Source organism: Triturus cristatus, chromosome 2_2 (genome assembly GCF_964204655.1).
Source record: "Triturus cristatus chromosome 2_2, aTriCri1.1, whole genome shotgun sequence".
Taxonomy (NCBI): domain Eukaryota; kingdom Metazoa; phylum Chordata; class Amphibia; order Caudata; family Salamandridae; genus Triturus; species Triturus cristatus.
In genome coordinates, this window is record NC_140582.1 from 352,150,108 (window position 1) to 352,168,614 (window position 18,507).

General features: G+C 50.7%; 1 protein-coding gene across 2 annotated transcripts in view; it reads left to right on the forward strand.

Moving 5' to 3' along the window:
• The window catches only part of CENPE (centromere protein E), a 1,911,253-nt gene that overhangs the window by 470,712 nt on the left and 1,422,034 nt on the right, over window positions 1-18,507 (forward strand). For both annotated transcript variants that reach the window (XM_085641421.1, XM_085641422.1), the window contains exons 29-30: window positions 3,504-3,809; window positions 10,113-10,352. In XM_085641421.1, the coding sequence (XP_085497547.1) occupies window positions 3,504-3,809; window positions 10,113-10,352 (546 nt within the window). The remainder of the gene's footprint in view (window positions 1-3,503; window positions 3,810-10,112; window positions 10,353-18,507) is intronic.

The following is an 18,507-nucleotide window of genomic DNA, read 5'->3' on the forward strand; positions in this document are numbered from 1 at the left end:
AATAGAGTGGTGCTGCGGACTCATCCGAGTTTCCTGCCCAAGGTGGTCTCGGATTTTCACATCATTCAGATTATCACGTTGCCCACTTTCTTTCCTCAGCCAACCACTCCCCCGGAGAGAGCTTTACATTCTAGACCTCCGGAGGGTATTGAAGTTTTACCTTGATAAAACCCTTTCGCTTAGGAAGTCTGACCGGCTCTTTGTCAATTATGGTTCAACAAATACCGGGCTGGCTGCTTCCAAAAGATCTATTTCTAGATGGATCGTCTCCTGTATAGCCTTGTCTTACCAACTAGCCAACAAGGTTCTGCAGGGCAGACCATGAGCACACTCTACCAGAGGGAAAGCTTCTACTACAGCTCTCCTTCGCAACGTTCTTATATCTGAGATTTGCAAGGTGGCTACATGGCGCTCGATACATACCTTTACACGCCATTACTGCCTAGATTCAGATGCACAGGCCGATGCCCAGGTGGGGCAGGCCTCTTTGAGGAATTTGTTTGAATTTGATGTTACTTCATGATCTATATGCTCTGTTACTTGTCCGCGAGACTTTGGATATTGGCTTGCTACGCTATTCATAGATTGACTATTGATGAGTATCCCCTGGATGAGAAGGATTAGTTACTTACCTGTAATCCTAGTTCTCATCCAGGGGTATACTCATCAAGGTCATAAGCGACCCACCCACCTCCCTGGACGAGCATTCTCTTCAAGTTATTGTTTATGGATTGCAGATTTACTCAGGTGCATATGCACCGTCAAAAAGAACTGACTTAACTGCCACCTGTGGTGCATCATGGGAGCAAGGGGTCTCCTGCAGGCCTTAAAGGCACGGTACCCCTACTCTAATGCCTTAAAGGCAAGGTGTCAGTTTTATTTGTTTCTTAGTACTCTGCTGCAGTCTACAGGCAAATGCCTGCAATTACAAGTTTGCTTTATGGCAATAAAGCATTATTGTATGACAATTGTTCCTTTTTTCCTTATGGGTTGGGGGTACTACAGTGCAAACCTATGTAATTTCAGCATTTTTGCCATGTTTGAAACATTTTAGGCTGCACGTATATGTTTTCACATATGCATATATATATATATGTATGTATGTATTTTGTATATGCTCCGGGATCCCGCACATGGGCGGGGATTATTCATAGATTATGACTTTGATGAGTATACCCCTGGATGAGAACTAGGATTACAGGTAACTAATCCTTAGAGCGCTCACTCTAATAATAAAGGTTTTTAATTGTTATGTTATGTTATGTTAATGGTTTTTGTACCGCGCACAGCTGCCCCAGCAAAGGGGCGTCCTGGCGCCAAGAAAGGTGAACACAACATCACAAAATGCAGCCAAGTCAGTCAATGTTATTAAAAAGGAGCGTTTTGATGACACGTCGGAACCTGGTTAAGTCTTCCAAAGCACGAATGTCATTAGGGAGGGAGTTCCAGAGCTTGGCGGCTACTACTCGAAAGGAGCGGCCTCCAGTCCTGCTCAACCGAAAACGGGGAACAACAGCTAAATTCTGGCCCATCGATCTCAAAGAGCGAGAGGGGATGTATCGAGTCAGGAGATTCATGAGAATAGGTGGAGCCAGGCCTTTCAAGATTTTAAAGGCCAGGCAAAGAACCTTAAACTCGATCCGCCGCGCAACAGGCAACCAATGGAGTGTTTGCAGTGTTCCGGACACTGAGCAACGTTTGGGCAACCCAACTATCGCTCTTGCGGCGGCGTTCTGCACTCGTTGTAACCGCAAGAGTTCAGCCTTGTTCGTGCCTGCAAGCAGAGCACTGGCATAGTCTATCCTGGATAGTACCGATGCCTGGACCACGAGCTGTCTAGTGCTGGCATCAAAAAATTTAAGCACCGGCCAGATGCTCCTAATAATGCCAAAGCAAGACGCAGCCACCTTCTTAGTATAGCAAATAAAACTAAGTGACGGGTCCAGCCAGACCCCGAGGTTTTTTAACTCCATAACAGGAGAGGGGATCATTCCTAACTCGGGGGGCCACCAGCTGTCATTCCAACATCCAGGTTGCTTCCCAAATACCATCACCTCTGTCTTCTTTGTGTTCAATTGGAGACAATTCTGGTTCATCCAATTGGCCACCGAGCGCAACCCCTCACAAAAATTGAGGGCGTCCAAAGCTGAGTCCCCACTTAGTGAGACCGCCAGCTGCGTGTCATCAGCATAGGACACCATTGTCAGGCCCCAGCCTTTGACTACCGCAGCCAGCGGCCTCACGTAAAGATTGAAGAGAGTGGGGCTCAGAGATGAACCCTGTGGGACCCCCAGGGTGAACGGGTGAGAGGTGGATTTACCGGGAGGTATCGCAACCTGAAAGGATCTGTTGGAAAGGAAGGAGCGGAACCAGCCTAATGCCGACCCCCTAACCCCAGCTTCCTCTAAGCGCCGCAACAGGATATCGTGTGACACCGTATCAAAGGCGGCACTCAGGTCTAACAGCAAGAGTGCCGCTGTTTGTCCGGTGTCCAGCACGGAGCCATAAATACAAGTTTGAACAGCATTAACATATGGACAAAAATATTACCTTAACTGAAACAGTGCTCTTCCCTGAGCCATAATGTGGTACTGCAAACTGGCAGCCAAAGTGTTTGTGCCGCAGGGGGTTGGGCCTACTTGTCCCAAGGACAAGATACACATTAAAACTTGTTGCCCTTGACCCCAAACATTATGTCCTGGGCGTCGGGCTATAGAAATTCCACATCCCTGCTTCCCTGAAAACCATTCTTCCTATAGGATTGCATTGACTGCTTTTCTGTGAAAAACGTTTTGTGTGTGGAGTTCGAAATTCTATGAAGAAATCATACAAGTGCGTTTTAATAACACTGACTAAGAAATGTAATCCAAAAAGTAACTTAAAAAGTAATTTCAATAGTAACTGAAAAGTAATTTCAACTGGCTATGAACAAGTGACTTATCTGTAACCAATCCAATTGCATTCCACTGCATTCAAACTGTATTCAGCTGCATTATTTTAGCAAAGTACTATTACTGTTACCTGTACGAGGCCTGGCTTGGTTCTAGAAATAAAATACAACTAAATAATATTTTTATACAAATCAAATTTGTCAGAGTTCAGTCTTTGAGAGTGTGAAACTATTTCTTGCCTGAGTGTGTACCATAAATGCTTAACACTACCCTCTGATAAAGCCTTACTGCTCACCCACACTACCACAAATATAGAGTAAGGTATTATCTACTTTTACCTCTGCCTACCTTTGGGGAGCCACTGGACTCTATGCACACTAAACCTTACTTTGGTATAGTATATACAGAGCCAGCTTCCTACAAATACTTGTGAGGTTCATCATTTCAGGTTGCAGTGGTATCATCCATTTTAAAATATGATGGGATGAAGTGTATAAAGGGTGATGCGTGCTATTCCACTTGTGAAATAATTCACTGATGTTGAGGCAATTCTTATTTGATAAGCTTTTTCATTAATAAAGGCCCACTATTCTTTGTAACAATTTTTTTCAGGTGTCCTCCTTGGCATTAGAGCTTCAACACAAAACTAAAGAAAAAGAACAGATCATGCTGGAGAAAACTGAACTACATCAGAGATTGACCTTAGAGATGCAGCAGCTGCAAGAGCAATTGAAAGCCAGTGATAGTGCCCTGGAAACATTAGAGGGTGAAAAATGTAAGGTTGTCCAGCAACTCCATGATCTACAAGAGGCTGCAGTTGCTTTTACTCAAGAAAAACATTTACTGCAACAAATGCAGGAAACTCTAAAAGAAGAAAGAGACAGACTCCAATATGATGTGCAGAGAAGCATGGAGCAGGTAACTTTGTTTCACTTATTGGGCATTGTAGGTAAGAAAGCGATGATATTGACACAAGGCATATGCAGAAGGGGGTATCCATGAATGCCAACTCTGTGATTAAAACAGATCATTACTAGTAGCATTAAAAGGCACAGCTGCAAATTCCATTGCATCTCTCTACTTCAGTATTGCTAATTTCCTCCCAAATAAATAGAACTTTGACAGTAGAATAGGAAAATAAATTTGATATTGTATGGTGAAGTATTGGGAAAGTGTGAAATCTTCCAATTCCCCGTTAAGAACTTTAGGCCCTTTATCTTGTTTGCCTTTCTATATTGTTTGCTCAGAAATCTGTGAATTAAAGTGTTAGATACTGGGCTTCGGAAAACAAACTGACCATAATGTTTGCATTACTGTTTTGAATTTTCAATTGTCTTCGCTTCACTACTATATCATATAATTATCTATGACCCTGGCTAACTGACCGTTGTTCCCCACAACTATCCCAAATTAAGAGAAAGTTGAGTTCCTAATCTTTGTATTGCATAGAATAAATACGAAAGTACACAGCCCCTTCTCTGATGCAATTTTAAAAGCAATCGGGGTGAAATCCTTGCCATCTTTCTTGTGCTCAGCATGCCTTTTTATAAAAATTTGCGTCTAGTCTGGATCAGCTACAAAGTAAGACTTAGGAAAATCTTCCACTTTCCTCAGAGTACACAAAAATTTCAGAAATGTCTAGAATTTGGGCTTCTCAATCAAGATGTTGAAAGTAAGTCTCCTTCATTAAATGCTGTCACCACATCAAACAGGTTCTTTGAAATTCTTTCTACAGCCCATAATTCAGGAAGACTACGAATCAAAGAACCCGTGGGCAGGTATTTAGATCTTGATGTGAGGGCAATCTGGAAAAGTAATCTATCAAAACCTTTTCCAAAGGTAACCACAAATACACAGGTTCTTCTCTTTTCTTGTGCCAATGACCTTGGAGAGAATACAGACAATTTAAAAATGCTGACTTAAAAAGGTTTAGTTTTAATTTTCTATACTTTCAAAATACTATCTAATTAACCTCCTAATTTGGCATGCAAATAATATGAAATTAGAATGCATTCAATGTTATTTTCAGTCAGAGTTTAGATGTGAATGGCACAAATATTCTGGGGAACCATAGCACTGCAGACTCTACATATATACATTTGAAAGATGAATGCATCTTTTATGCTGCTCCCAAGTGGTGGAAGCTGAAAGACTAAAGCTTCTAAAACTAATATTTGTCCATAATGAAATTGAGAGATGTAGCAAAACTATGAAACTCTGTTAGACTAGAGAGAACATTACCAAATTGTCACATCTTGGTCATTTTTTACAAATAGTTTTACAAAAAACTGGCCTTGATATTATCCTAAAACAGCGTTTTTGTAAAGACCAGAAGAACTTGTTTGATTATAGCGAACATTCAATTGTTTTGTCTGATAGAGACTTCTAGCCACAGATTCTTCCCCATTAGAACATATCCCAGATGTCAGACTGCATCCAGAAACTTTTCAGTAATGATTCTGCACGTCGAAGGTGGCACCTTGTGTCTTTGCACTGACGCCGTTCTGCTCCTGAAAAGATGTGTAGTACCTTTAGAAGAATCACTCTATATGTGGAGCCGGAGATTCTCTTCTCTCAAACAATTTTTTTCCCACATTTTCTCCAAATTTTCTTCTGTGTTCAAGGGCTGTCACCCCTTAAGACAGGTGAAAAGTGATTTTTTTTATTGTTTAGTTAATCTGAAAGAAACACGTTAGTTAGATTCCTCACCTTAGAATATCCCCAGGCGTCAGGCTGGATCCGGAAAGATTTTTCGTCAGCAATACCCCTTGCGTGTCGCTAGGCGTCTGCGGCTCCGCGTCCGTTGTCTGCGTCATGCGCCGAAATAACGTCGTCGGAGTACTTAGGCGCCGCCCTCGCGCGCTGACATCAGTTCTTCTTTTTTCCGCGCCAGACAGTGCCGATCCGGGAAGAGCTTACCCATTTAGTCACTTTTTGACTAAAACTTTTTGGACTCTTTTGTCTTCGAACTGGTGCCGGTAGGATGCCCGGGGTTTAAAGCCTGTGACTCCTGTCATCGACTGATGTCGGTGACGGACCACCACTGCCGGTGCCTTTACTGCCTGGGGGCCGAGCACGATGCGGATTCGTGCCTCGACTGCCAGGCCTTGACCTCGAAGGCTAGGCGGGAGCGGTCCTGTAAGCTTCTCGATCTCCGACACTCAGCTCCGCGCCGTTCACGGTCCCGGAGGAGGTCGAAGGACCAGTCGCGGAGCCGCAGCCACCACCACCACCGCTCGTCGGGGTCGAAGTCTTCGGGTAAGTCGAAGCATGCAAAGAAGTCCAAGAGGCGACATCGCTCTCCGGACTCCGCTCGCCGGTCGCGCGACTTGGTCGAGGGTCCGGGTGGTACCACCCACGCGGCTCCGTCGGATTCGCATCCGTCCCCATATCCACCGGTCCCTGGGACTGACGCGACTCCGGCGGAGATCAGTGCCTTTCTCTCGGCCATGAGGGGCCTGGCTCTGCCGTCGACGCCTGCCGGCGCGCCTTCGGCCCCGCGGGCTCGACTGGGCGACCTAGCGAGCTGGCAGCTCCGGCGCCGTCGTCGACTTCGGTCCCGACGCCGCAGGTCTCCGTGGGATCCAGGCCTGGATCTCAGTCGGTGCCGGTCGACCTCACAATGCTCCCTCCGGCGGCGCCGACTCCGGTTCCACCCCCGGCGCCGTCTCCTGACGACGCCGTTCCCTGGTTCAGTCCCCGGTCCGGGCCCGGCGCTGGTGCGGTGCAGTCCGGCGCCGCAGCCGACGCAGATGGATGACAATTTCATCTACCGTCCGGCTCCGATTATTCCCCCTGTTTATCAGGAATCGGATGACTGGGGCGACTGGGAGGGGTCTGAGGAGTCTCTGGCCATGCAGGCCAACTTATCTCAGGACTGGGCAGATGAGCTGGGGGATGCCAGTGGTCTGGCCACCTCCCCGGATCCTGGTTTCATCTTTCCTCCGACTGTCTCTTCGGAGGAAGGTGCTGCATTTTCAGTGGTGCTGCGCAAGGCGGCCGAAGCCCTTGGGCTGGAACTGCCTGCTGTGGCCGTGAGGACTAACCTCACTGAAGTGCTTCAACCGTCAGCAAGCTCCTCGGAGCCTCTGCTGCATTTCAATGAGGCACTAGTGGACGTTCTGAAGGGCACCTGGTCCAAGCCCTCCACAGTACCTCCTGTGGATCGGAACGTGGCCCGGCGCCACCGCCCTGCTCCGGGCGACCCCAGTTTTATGTCCCAACACCCCACGCCCGAGAGCCTGGTTATCCAGGCCTCTACTTCCCAATCCTCCTTCCCGTCCGCTCCCCCGGATCGGGAATCCGAGAGGCTAGAGCAGTTCGGTAAGAAGCTGTTCTCTTCCATTAGTTTGGGACTGCGGTCCTTGAACACCGCTTGCCTCTTGGACCGTTATTCCCACTCTCTGTGGGATACGGTTGAGGACGTGCTGCCCCAGTGTCCGGAGGAGGTCCGGACGCGGCTCGCCCAGGCTCTTGCCGACGGGCGGGATGCAGCACGACATGCTATTCGATGTGGACTAGACACTACGGACTCGCTGGGTAGGGCGATGTCAACCATGGTGGCGCTACGCCACCACGCCTGGCTGTGGTCCACGTCTTTCTCAGGGGATGTCCAGAGCACCCTCATGGATATGCCCTTTGATGGCACTCGCCTTTTTGGCGAGAAGGCGGATAGTGCGCTGGTGCGCTTCAAGGACTCCCGGACTACAGCCAAGTCCTTGGGCCTCTCGGGGCCGCGACCGCTAACTTCCGCCTTTCGTCCCTTTCGTGGCCAAGGAAGGTGCGCCCCCTCACGTCCGCCTAGCCACCGGCCTCAGATCCAACCTGGTCGCGGACGTGGATTCCGCCGAGGCGGTACCGGGGGTTAACGTGCCGGTCAGTCCACATCCACACTGGCTGCATCTGCCTCAAAGCCCTCCTAGTCCGTGCTTTCAGGCCCATTCCACGCCAGTGGGCGGCAGAGTTCACCATCACCTGCTCCACTGGCGTTCCATCACGTCAGACAGGTGGGAGCTGCAAATCGTCCTAAGGGGCTACTCTCTCCCCTTCGAGACGACCCCTCTAGCCATGCCACCGCAGTGCCACCGCATGTCGGGGGATCACTTGAATCTTCTACGGGAGGAAGTTGCAGCCCTCTTGGCCAAGGGGGCCGTCGAGCGCGTTCCTGATCCAGAAGTAGGTCGTGGTGGTTATTCCCACTACTTTCTGGTTCCCAAGAAGGGCAAAGGGGGCCTACACCCTATCTTGGACCTCAGGAGCGTCAACGCCTTCCTCCGGAAGGAGAGGTTCAAGATGCTTACCCTAGCTCAGGTTCTGGCTGCCCTGGATCCAGGAGACTGGATGGTAGCGTTGGACTTGCAGGACGCCTATTTTTTGCATTCCCGTCCTGCCGGCCCACCGGCGTTACCTGCGGTTCACGGTGGGTCAGGAGCATTTCCAGTTCATGGTGCTCCCCTTCGGCCTCACCAGTGCCCCTCGGGTGTTCACGAAAGTGATGGCGGTGGTCGCAGCTCATCTGCGCAGATCGGGGGTTCCAGTCTTCTCCTATCTCGATGACTGGCTGTGAAAGGCGGGCTCGCCCCAGCAGGCTGTCTCCCACCTCCAGACTACGGCCGGCCTCCTGCATTTGCTGGGGTTCTCCATCAACGTGCCGAAGTCGCATCTGAGTCCCTCCCAGAAGCTCCTTTTCACCGGGGCGGTTCTGGACTCGGCGCAGTTCCGGGCTTATCCTCCGGAGCAGCGGGTCCGTGATATTCAGGCTCTGATTCTCATCTTTCAGCCTCTATCCCGGGTTTCGGTCAGGTTGGTGCCGCGGCTTCTGGGTCTGATGGCCTCCTGCATCCTGTTAGTGCATCACGCTAGGTGGCGAATGCAGGCTCTGCAGTGGGACCTGAAGTTTCAGTGAGCCCAGCATCGGGGCAACCTGTCCAACCATGTCTTGATTTTGGAGGGCACTGCAAAACAGTTGCAGTGGTGGCTCACGAACCGCGATTGGGTCAGCGGCAAATCCCACTCCCTACCCCACCCGGAGCACGTAGTGGTGACGGATGCGTCCCTCCTGGAATTGGGGGGGGGGGCACATGGGGGAGGCGGAGATCAGAGGACTCTGGTCTCCGGCGGAGTCTCGGCTGCATATCAACCTTTTGGAGCTGAGAGCGATCCGCCTTGCACTGAAGGCATTCCTTCCCATTGTCCGGGGAAGTGTGGTGCAGGTGTTCACGGACAACACCACCGCCATGTGGTATTGCAACAAACAGGGCGGGGTGGGGTAGTGGACCCTTTGTCAGGAGGCTCTGCACCTCTGAACATGGCTGGAACATCAGGGCATCACCCTGGTGGTTCAACCTCTGACGGGCTCTCTGAACGCCAGAGCAGACGAACTCAGCCGCCGGTGCATGATGGATCATTAATGGCGTCTCAACTCGGACGTGGCGCAAGGCCTCTTTCGGCAGTGGGGAGAGCCTTGGTTAGATCTATTCGCCACCGAAGAGAACGCGCAATGTCAGCAGTTCTGCGCGTTGGAATTTCCAAGGCATGACTCGCTCGGAGACGCTTTTCGTCGCGAGTGGAGTTGCGGTCTGTTGTACGCCTTTCCACCTATACCACTTCTGCCCAGAGTGCTGAAGAAGATCAGGCGCGACCGGGCCCAAGTCATCCTGGTGGCTCCGGATTGGGCACGAAGGTACTGGTATCTCGAGCTACTCAGTCTGTCAATCGATCCCCCGATACGACTACCTCTTCAGGAGGACCTTCTGTTGCAGCAGCAGGGGACGGTCCTCCACCCAAACCTGTCCAGTCTCCACCTTCATGCGTGGAGATTGAGCGGCGACAGTTGATGCCATTTGACTTGCCTCCTGAAGTCTGCGATGTGATTCTGGCAGCCAGGCGTCCCTCCACTAAAACGGTATACGCCTGTAGGTGGAAGAAATTTGTGCCATGGTGCACAGCAAAGGCTGTGGATCCTCTTTCCGCCCCTCTTTCTGAGGTTCTCCTCTTTCTTCTTTCTTTGGCCCAGCAGTTTCTTTAATATTATTGCTTTTTCCTTAAGTTTTCAAATGCAACTGTATTTTAGAATAACATTTAATTTCAAAGCTATGCATGAATTTATAAAAGCAATAATTTTAATTTTGTGACTTTTAATTAATTTTATTCAATAAAGATTGTTTTAACTGTGGAAGAGCTGCATGTGAAACCTACGAAATATAGTATTATGTTTTTCAGGAAACTAATCTACAAGAGAGGGCTTCTTCTGAGATACAGCAGCTGAAAGAGGATTTAAAAGCCAGCGGAACTGCTCTAAAAACTGAAGATGAAAACTCTGAAGTTGTGAATCCGCTCCAGAATCTGGAAATGGTAGTAGTAGCTGTTACTGAAGACAAACCTGATTTGCATCTGATGCAAGAATCTCTAATAGCCGAAAGAGATCAGCTCAAAGAGGATGTGCAGCAGAAAACTGAGCAGGTACCATATTGTTAACTAGTATTGGTTGCAGCCAAGATTGTTACATATTTACACCAAACTTTCAACAATTTGTGATGATTATGGCTTAATTTAGAAATGGCAAAACTTTCAAGTTCTATATTTTTTGTTATTGAACTATTGTTAATTTTGTATCCATACATGGCCATTTTTCCTGAACTTGATATTGCTTGTTACCTTCTTGTATGCCAGTAATGTGTTTTTATTAGTTTTACTCAACTTGGCATACCCCTTGTTACCGAATACATTACTATGCTGTCACAGCCTTTTCTGGTCACCATGAGAAGGGAATTAAGTTTCCCAGTGAGTGGCACTTCTCAGAATCTTAATTCATATTGTTACATTTTGAAATTTTCCACCCATATAAGAGATCCTGGAATCTGTTTTAATAAATATTTACTGGTTGCAAAAAATATTTCCATTGCCTAGGGTCAAATACTTCATCGGCTGAACTCCCTGATGTAGTGCTCCAATCTTATAAAGTTTAGTGAAGATGGGGGTTTCAACAACAATTAATTTTCGGTTCCAAGATCAGAATGACTGTAGAAAGATTAGGGTAAATAAATTCACTGCATAAACTTGGGTTTGAATAACTTGTTGACTGATTTTCATGTCAAAGAATATTATATACTGGATATCTGAAAGAGAAACGTTAGTGATAAATTCCTTACCTTAGAATATTCCCCAGGCGTCAGTCTGGATCCGGAAAGTTTTCTGCTTAGCAGTACCCCTGTGCGCCAGTAGGTGGCGCCATGCTTCTCCGCACCCTTCACTGGCGTCGTGCACGCCGGGACAAAGTCACCGAGGCTACTTAGGCACCACCCATGCACGCTGACGTCAGTGCTTTCTTTTTCCGCGTCGAAAGCGCAGATCCGGATTGAGCACGTACCTCGGTCAATTTTTGACCACTTTTTGAGAATTTTTGTCTTCTCCTCTTGTCTCCTGGTGCACGTAGGGATGCCCGGCTTTAAGTCTTGGGGGTCGCGCCACCGTAATATGTCGGTGGCGGACCCCCATGATGTCTGCCTCTACTGCCTGGAGACCGACCACGACTCCCGGGACTGCCGTGCCATGGCCCCGAAGGCATTGCGGGAGTGGCGACGGAAGTTACTGGAGGTCCGGCACTCCTCTCGCTGCTGCTTCGGGTCTAGGGGCCGTTCGCGGGACCGCAGCCGTCGCTCCTCGGACTCTGTCTTCACCTTCAGATTCTGGTAAGCGACGCCATAAGTAGTAGTCGAAGAAGCGTGTTCTTCGTCCCCCCGTCGCTCCCCAGAGGTGGACGTGGGGGATAGGTGCTCTGCCCCTGCAACTCCTCTGGAGCCTGGGAGTCCCGCGGCCTACGCGCTATACCCGGGTCCGTCGGCGGCTCCCGAACAGCGGCAAGAGTTTCTTGCTGCCGTGGACCGCCTGTTTAGGCCTCGGGCTCCCGCCGGTGTGCCTGCTGGCCCCGTGTCCAGATCCTGTTGACTCTGCGGCTCCGGCTCCAGCCCCAGAGCCACTGGATCCAGCGCCCTCGGCTTCGGCGCCGCAAGGTGTAACGCCGCTGGCTCCGGCCCTGGCGCTGCCCTTGGCCACGGCCCTGGCGCTGCCCTTGGCTCCGGCCCCAGCGCCACCCCTGGCTCCGCCACAAGTGCCGCACTGGGTGCAGTTTATTCCGCCCCTGCCTCAGTTCTCGGACCATTTCATTCTGACCTGGGATCCTCATTGGGATGGGGTTCCAGTTCGGCCCCGGCCGGCGCCGCTCCTGACGCCGCTCCCGGCTTCGATCCCGCCTTATTGACCATGCACCCCACACCTGAGAGCCTGGTCATTCAGGCCTCTACATCGGAGAGTGCCTTTCCCTAGGCTCCGCCGGACAAGGACTCTAAGAGGCTGGCCCAATATGGCAAGAGGTTGTTCTCCTCAGCCAGTTTGGGGTTGAGATCGGTTAATACCGCCTGCTTATTGGGCCGTTATTCCCACGCAGTGTGGGATTCGGTGGCGGAGGTTTTGCCTCAGTGCTCTGAGGAGGTCAAGGCTGTCCTTTCCCAAGCGATTGCAGAGGACAAGGATGTGGCGAAGTTTGCCATCAGGTGTGGTTTGGACACCGCTGATTCGCTGGGCAGGGCGCGTTCCACGACTGTGGCGTTGCGGCGCCATGCCTGGTTGCATTCCACTGGCTAATCACCCGATGTCCAGAGCTCGCTCATGGACATGCCCTTCGATGGCTCCCGCCTCTTTGGTGATGAGGCTGACAATGCCCTGGAGCGCTTTAAAGACTCGTGCCACGGCCAGGTCTTTGGGTCTTTTCTCAAACTCCTGCCATGACGGGGTTTCGTTCCTTTCGTGGCCAGGGCAGGGGTACCCAGGCGCGCTCTTCCAGCAAGCCTGTGCAGAACCAGCCTCAGTGAGGCCACGGATGTGGGTTCCGCAGGGGCGGGTCTGTTAACCAGCGTGTGGGGCAGTCCACTTCCACCTCTGCTGCTTCCGCCTCGAAACCTTCCTAATCCGAGCTTCAGGGGGCACCCCACGCCAGTGGGTGGCAGGGTTCACCTCCACCACTGGCGCGTGATTACGTCAGACAAGTGGGTGCTGCAGAAAATCTGCCAAGGTTACGCGCTCCCCTTTCTGTCCTCCCCTCCAGCCATGCCACCTTGGTGCCACCGCATGTCGGGGGACCATTTGGCTCTTCTCCGTCAGGAAGTCACGGCCCTCCTGGCCAAGGGGGCCATCGAGGACGTTCCCGATCAGGAAGTAGGGAGTGGTTGCTATTCTCACTACTTTCTGGTCCCCCTGCGCCCCATCTTGGACCTCCGGGACGTCAATCGCTTCCTCCAGAAGGAGAAGTTCAAGATGCTGACTCTGGCGCAGGTCCTGTCTGCCCTGGACCCTGGAGATTGGATGGTAGCATTGGACTTGCAGGACGCTTATTTTCACATTCCTGTCCTGCCGGCCCACCGGCGTTACCTGCGGTGCACCGTAGGCCAGGAGCATTTTGTTTGCCGTGCTCCCCTTCGGCCTTACCAGCACCCCTCGGGTGTTCACGAAAGTGATGGCGGTGGTCGCAGCTCATCTGCGCAGGTCAGGGGTGTCAGTCTTCCCCTACCTCGACGACTGGCTGTTGAAGGCGGGGGTCGCCCCAGGCATTTGTCTCCCACCTCCAGACTAGGGCCGACCTCCTGCATCTGCTGGGGTTCTCCATCAATGTGCCCGAAGTCACACCTGTCTGGGATATTCACGCTATGGTTCCGCTCTTTCAGCCTCTATCCCGGGTTTCAGTCAGGATAACCCTCATGCTTCTGGGCCTGATGGCCTCCTGCATCCTGCAATTGCAGTGGTGGCTCACAAATCGCGATTGGGTCAATGGCAGATCCCTCTCCCTTCCCCAACCGGAGCACCCAGTAGTGACGGATGCGTCCCTCCCGGGTTGGGGAGGCGGAGACGAGAGGCCTCTGGTCTCCGGCGGAGTACCGGCTCCATATCAACCCCCTGGAGCTGTGGGCGATCTAACTTGCACTGAAGGCATTCCTTCCCTCTATCCGGGGAAGTTTAGTGCAGGTGTTCATGGACAACACAACCACCATGTGGTATTGCAACAAACAGGGCGGGGTGGGGTCGTGGACCCTATGTCGGGAGGCTCTGCGCCTCTGGACGTGGCTGGAACATCAAGGCATTACCTTGGTGGTTCAACACCTGGCAGGTTCTCTGAACGCCAGGGCGGACGAACTTGGCCGCAGGTGCATGGTGGATCACGAGTGGCATCTGAACTTGGACGTGGCGCAAGGTCTCTTTCTGCGATGGTGAGAGCCTTGGTTCGATATATTCGCCACCGAAGGGAACGCGCAATCTCATCAGTTCTGCGCGTTGGAATTTCCAGGGTGGCGCTCGCTCAGAGACGCTTTTCGTCTCGAGTGGAGCGGCGGTCTGTTGTACGCCTTTCCGCCTATACCACTTTGCCCACAGTGCTGAATATCAGGCGTGACTGGGCCCAAGTTATTCTTGTGGCTCCGGACTGGGCTCGAAGAGTATGGTATCCCGAGCTACTCTGTATGAGCATCGATCTCCCGATCCGGCTGCCTCTTCGGGAGGATCTTGTGTCGCAGCAGCAGGGCACAGTCCTCCACCCGAACATGTCCAGCCTCCACCTCCATGCTTGGAGATTGAGCGGCGCCAGTTGACACCTTTCGATCTTCCTCCCGAAGTCTGTGATGTCATCCTGGCAGCAAGCCGTCACTCCACTAAAACGGTGTACGCCTGTAGGTGGAACAGATTTGTGGCATGGTGCACAGCTAAGACTGTGGATCCCCTTTCTGCCCCTCCTTTCTGAGGTTCTTCTGTTCCTTCTCTTTGGTCCTGCAGGGCTCTGCTCAGGGCACTCTTAAAGGTTATCTTTCGGCCATCTCGGCCTTTCTACGGCTTCCAGATCAGCCTTCTCTTTTTACGTCCCCAGTTGTTAACCTTTTTTTTAAGGGCATTATGCATATGTTCCCACCTGTGCCCTTCATAATGCCTCAGTGGGACTTGAATCTTGTCTTGACTTTTCTGATGTGCGCTCCCTTTGAGCCCCTTCATAAATGTCCCTTACGTCTTCTTACTCTCAAGACCGCTTTCCTGGTAACTATCACCTCTGCCAGGAGAGTGAGTGAGTGAGCTCCAGGCTCTTTCTTCCAAAACTCCTTTCCTTTCTGCTCATCCGGACAAGGTGGTTCTGAGGACACGTTCTTCTTTCTTGCCAAAGGTTGCCAGGCCCTTCCACATCGGACAGACCATCACTTTGCCCGCCTTTTTTCCGCCTCCACATCCTTCAAGGGAAGAGGAGCGGCTCCACCGTCTGGACCCAAAACGTGCGCTCGCATTCTATCTGCAGCGTACACAGCAGTTCCGGGTGGATGATCAGCTCTTTGTTGGCTTCGTGGGCGCCAAAAGAGGTCGGGCGGTGCACAAACGGACCATATCCCGGTGGGTCGTTCTGTGCATCAAAGCCTGTTACTCCTTGGCCAAGAAGGCGCCTCCTGTGGGACTGCGTGGCCATTCGACCAGGGCAACTGCAGCCACTACTGCCTTGGGGCGCGGTGTCCCCTTGCAGGATATTTGTCAGGCATCTGCGTGGGCCTCGCTGCACACGTTTACCAAGCACTACTGCCTTGACAGTCGGGTCCGGAGAGACGGCTTCTTTGGCCGTTCTGTGCTTTGTGACTCTCTGGTGTAATCCTGTCTGCAGACCCTCCACCGGGGTTGGTATTGCTGGGGTATCTATTCTAAGGTAAGGAATCTATCACTAACATGTCTCTCTCAGATGCACAAGTTACTACTTGTGTAACGATATATCTGTAAGAGACATTAGTTAGTGATCGATTCCTTACCGCCCCACCCATCCTCCCCGTTCTGCGACCTGATTACTAGGATTAAGGTCATCCGCTTTTAGGGCCCTAGTTTTATGCACCAAAGGTCAGTTTCTCGCATGACTGCGTTTCGGCGCGGAAAGTTGTGTACAGAACTGACGTCAGCGTGCATGGGTGGCGCCTAAGTAGCCTCCATGACGTCGTCCCGGCGTGCATGACACCAGTGACTGGCGCGTAGCCGCATGGCGCCACCTACTGGCGCGTAGGGGTTCCTCTAAGCAGATTACTTTCCGGATCCAGACTGACGCATGGGGAATATTCTAAGGTAAGGAATGTATCACTAACTAATGTCTCTTACAGATATATCGTTACGCAAGTAGTAACTTGTGCATTAACCTCTGTTATTGAGCTGACATATGGTCAAAAGACTAATATTAATCGTTTGGATAACATGGCATTTTTGCACAATTCCATGTACTCTTGCTAATATAGTTCACAGGATGTGCTTGATTAAATATCAAATCTGAAACTACTGATAAGCAAAAATGTTGCTACCTTGATTTTGCACATCATCTTATATGATAGTTCTGAAGGTTCTTCATATTGGATCTTTCATAGAGTCAAATGCTTCCATTTCCCATCGTCGAAGTGGGAGTCCGAAGGTAGCATAGAAAGCAGTACAGTAAAAAATTACTTTGAAGTTAATGCAGAAGACATTCACTTTTTTAGCTGTAGGAAGCTGGCTCTGCGTATTATATTACCACTAGGTGGTAATACCATGCACAGATTCCCGGGGTTCCCCAAAAGTGGTATTAGTGGTAGTCTGGGCAAACAGCCTAACACAGAGAAGAGTAAGACATTTATTGCTCCATAGTGATCAATAATGGACACATGACTCGACCAAGATCTCCGTTTTAAAGTCAGAAGGTTTTTAATTAAAAGTACTTTGCACTTTGAAAAATTGACACAGAATATTTTCAGTGTAGTTTAATGTTATCCTATGGGGAAAACAGTTTTGCTTTTAATCAGGTAGGTATGCAAGTTCAGTCTTTGGGACCAAAGGTCAGCAGTGGGCAAGGAGAAGGTAAGTATTAATATTGCACCACCAGGGGCACAACGGCGGCTGAGTGCCGAGATCAAAATCTGAGTTCGCCTAGTGCGTTTCAATGGAGACTGGGAGTCCTTGGAGCCACGCTGCTTACAGGTGGAACTGTTGCAGGGGCCTCGCTTTGGGTGTTAGGACCAGCACGGGGGTGGGGAACAAAGCAGTACCAAACGTACACCACCTGTGGCGGCCGGGTGCAGGTTGCAAACACAGCGTCAGGCTCTCAATGCAATCCTATGTAGTTTCTTCTTTTCGGAAACCGATGCAGGTGTCAAACTGGAAGTTCCAGTCGGAACACTAGCAACAGTTTTTAAATGTCACAGGGCCACCGGTGGTCGAGCTCACCAAAGCCTTTTGACGTCTGATACCTTCTTGCCTGGCCGGTCGCGATTATTTGGGGGGGGGGGGGGGGAAGATTCAGATTCACTCTGCAGGCGCCATTGTGCGGGGGTCAGAAGAGGTCAGCAACGCTGGATTCGTAGTCCTGGTCGCTGGGGTGACTTCACTGGGCAGTTGGGCCACTTAGACTCCGGCCGTGGGCGTCCGATGCAGAGTGGACAACGAGTCGCGGATCCGTAGCCTTAGTTGTTTTCTTCTGGACAGGTCCGCTGTCTACGGTAGATTGGAGTCTGTTAAAAGCAGCAGTCCTCCCAGGGATTTCAGAGGTCGGTGGCTGCAAGACAGGTCGTAGGTTCTTCAACGCTGGAGACAGGCTAGTGGGGTTGGGACCAAGGCAGTTTTCTTCAGTCTTCCCTGCAGGTTCATCTTGTTTCTTCGTAGGTCGCTGCAGATCTAGTTTCCAGGTCTGGGGAGCCACCTAAATACTAGATTTAGGGGTGTTTTGGGGGAGTAGCAAGTAGAGCTAATGTGCAACTTACCTGGGGTGACTACACCTTCTATTATGCCATCCTCCTGTGGGAGGGGGGCATCGACCTAGCCCAAATTGGGGGCAGGTCTCCCCCTCTTCAAGATAGCGGGGACTGTAAGATGTGCTTCACCTCGTCTCCCTGCCTTCTTACGTTTTCCCGCCCAAAGAGGGGGTGTAAACCGGGAGCTGACCTATGCTGCTAGCAGCGAAGGCTGGGGGTCGCATTACAAAGGTGGCAGGCCTTTGCAGCTCCTCTCTTCGAGCTCTGGTCCATCCTAGGGGAGGAGGTGTGACAACTCTGCCCAGGATGTGCATTGTTTCTGGTCCAGAGAGCAGGGAATCTCTACCTAGTGGTCCAGAAACATGTCTGGCTGCCTACAGCCGGTCAAAGACCACACCAGGGTTGACAGGTTTTCAGGTGGGCACCTCTGAGGTTCCCTCTCCGTACATGGTAGAATAAAGCCCACACTGGCATCAGTGTGGATTTATTGAAAGGAGTAGTTAGGTATATAAACTCCTGTGTTGTGTGAAACCATCTTGGTGCTGTGGAACTGGAGTTCTCTTCCAGGGGATCCTCATCAATAGTCATAAGCATTAGAATATTCCCGCCCATGTGCGGGATCCCGGAAACAGTATATTATATGTGCCCCACATATACATATCCATACATATATACCTATATGTATACACAAGCAAATGCAGCCCCTAACACCCTAGAGCTGGATCATGCTGTAAGGAATTTCCACTACACATTAGAAAAATAGCATTATAAACATGAGAAACAACATTATAACTTGTTTGGAAACTGTTTTAATGCTTAGAAAACAGCAGAAATTCTTAGAA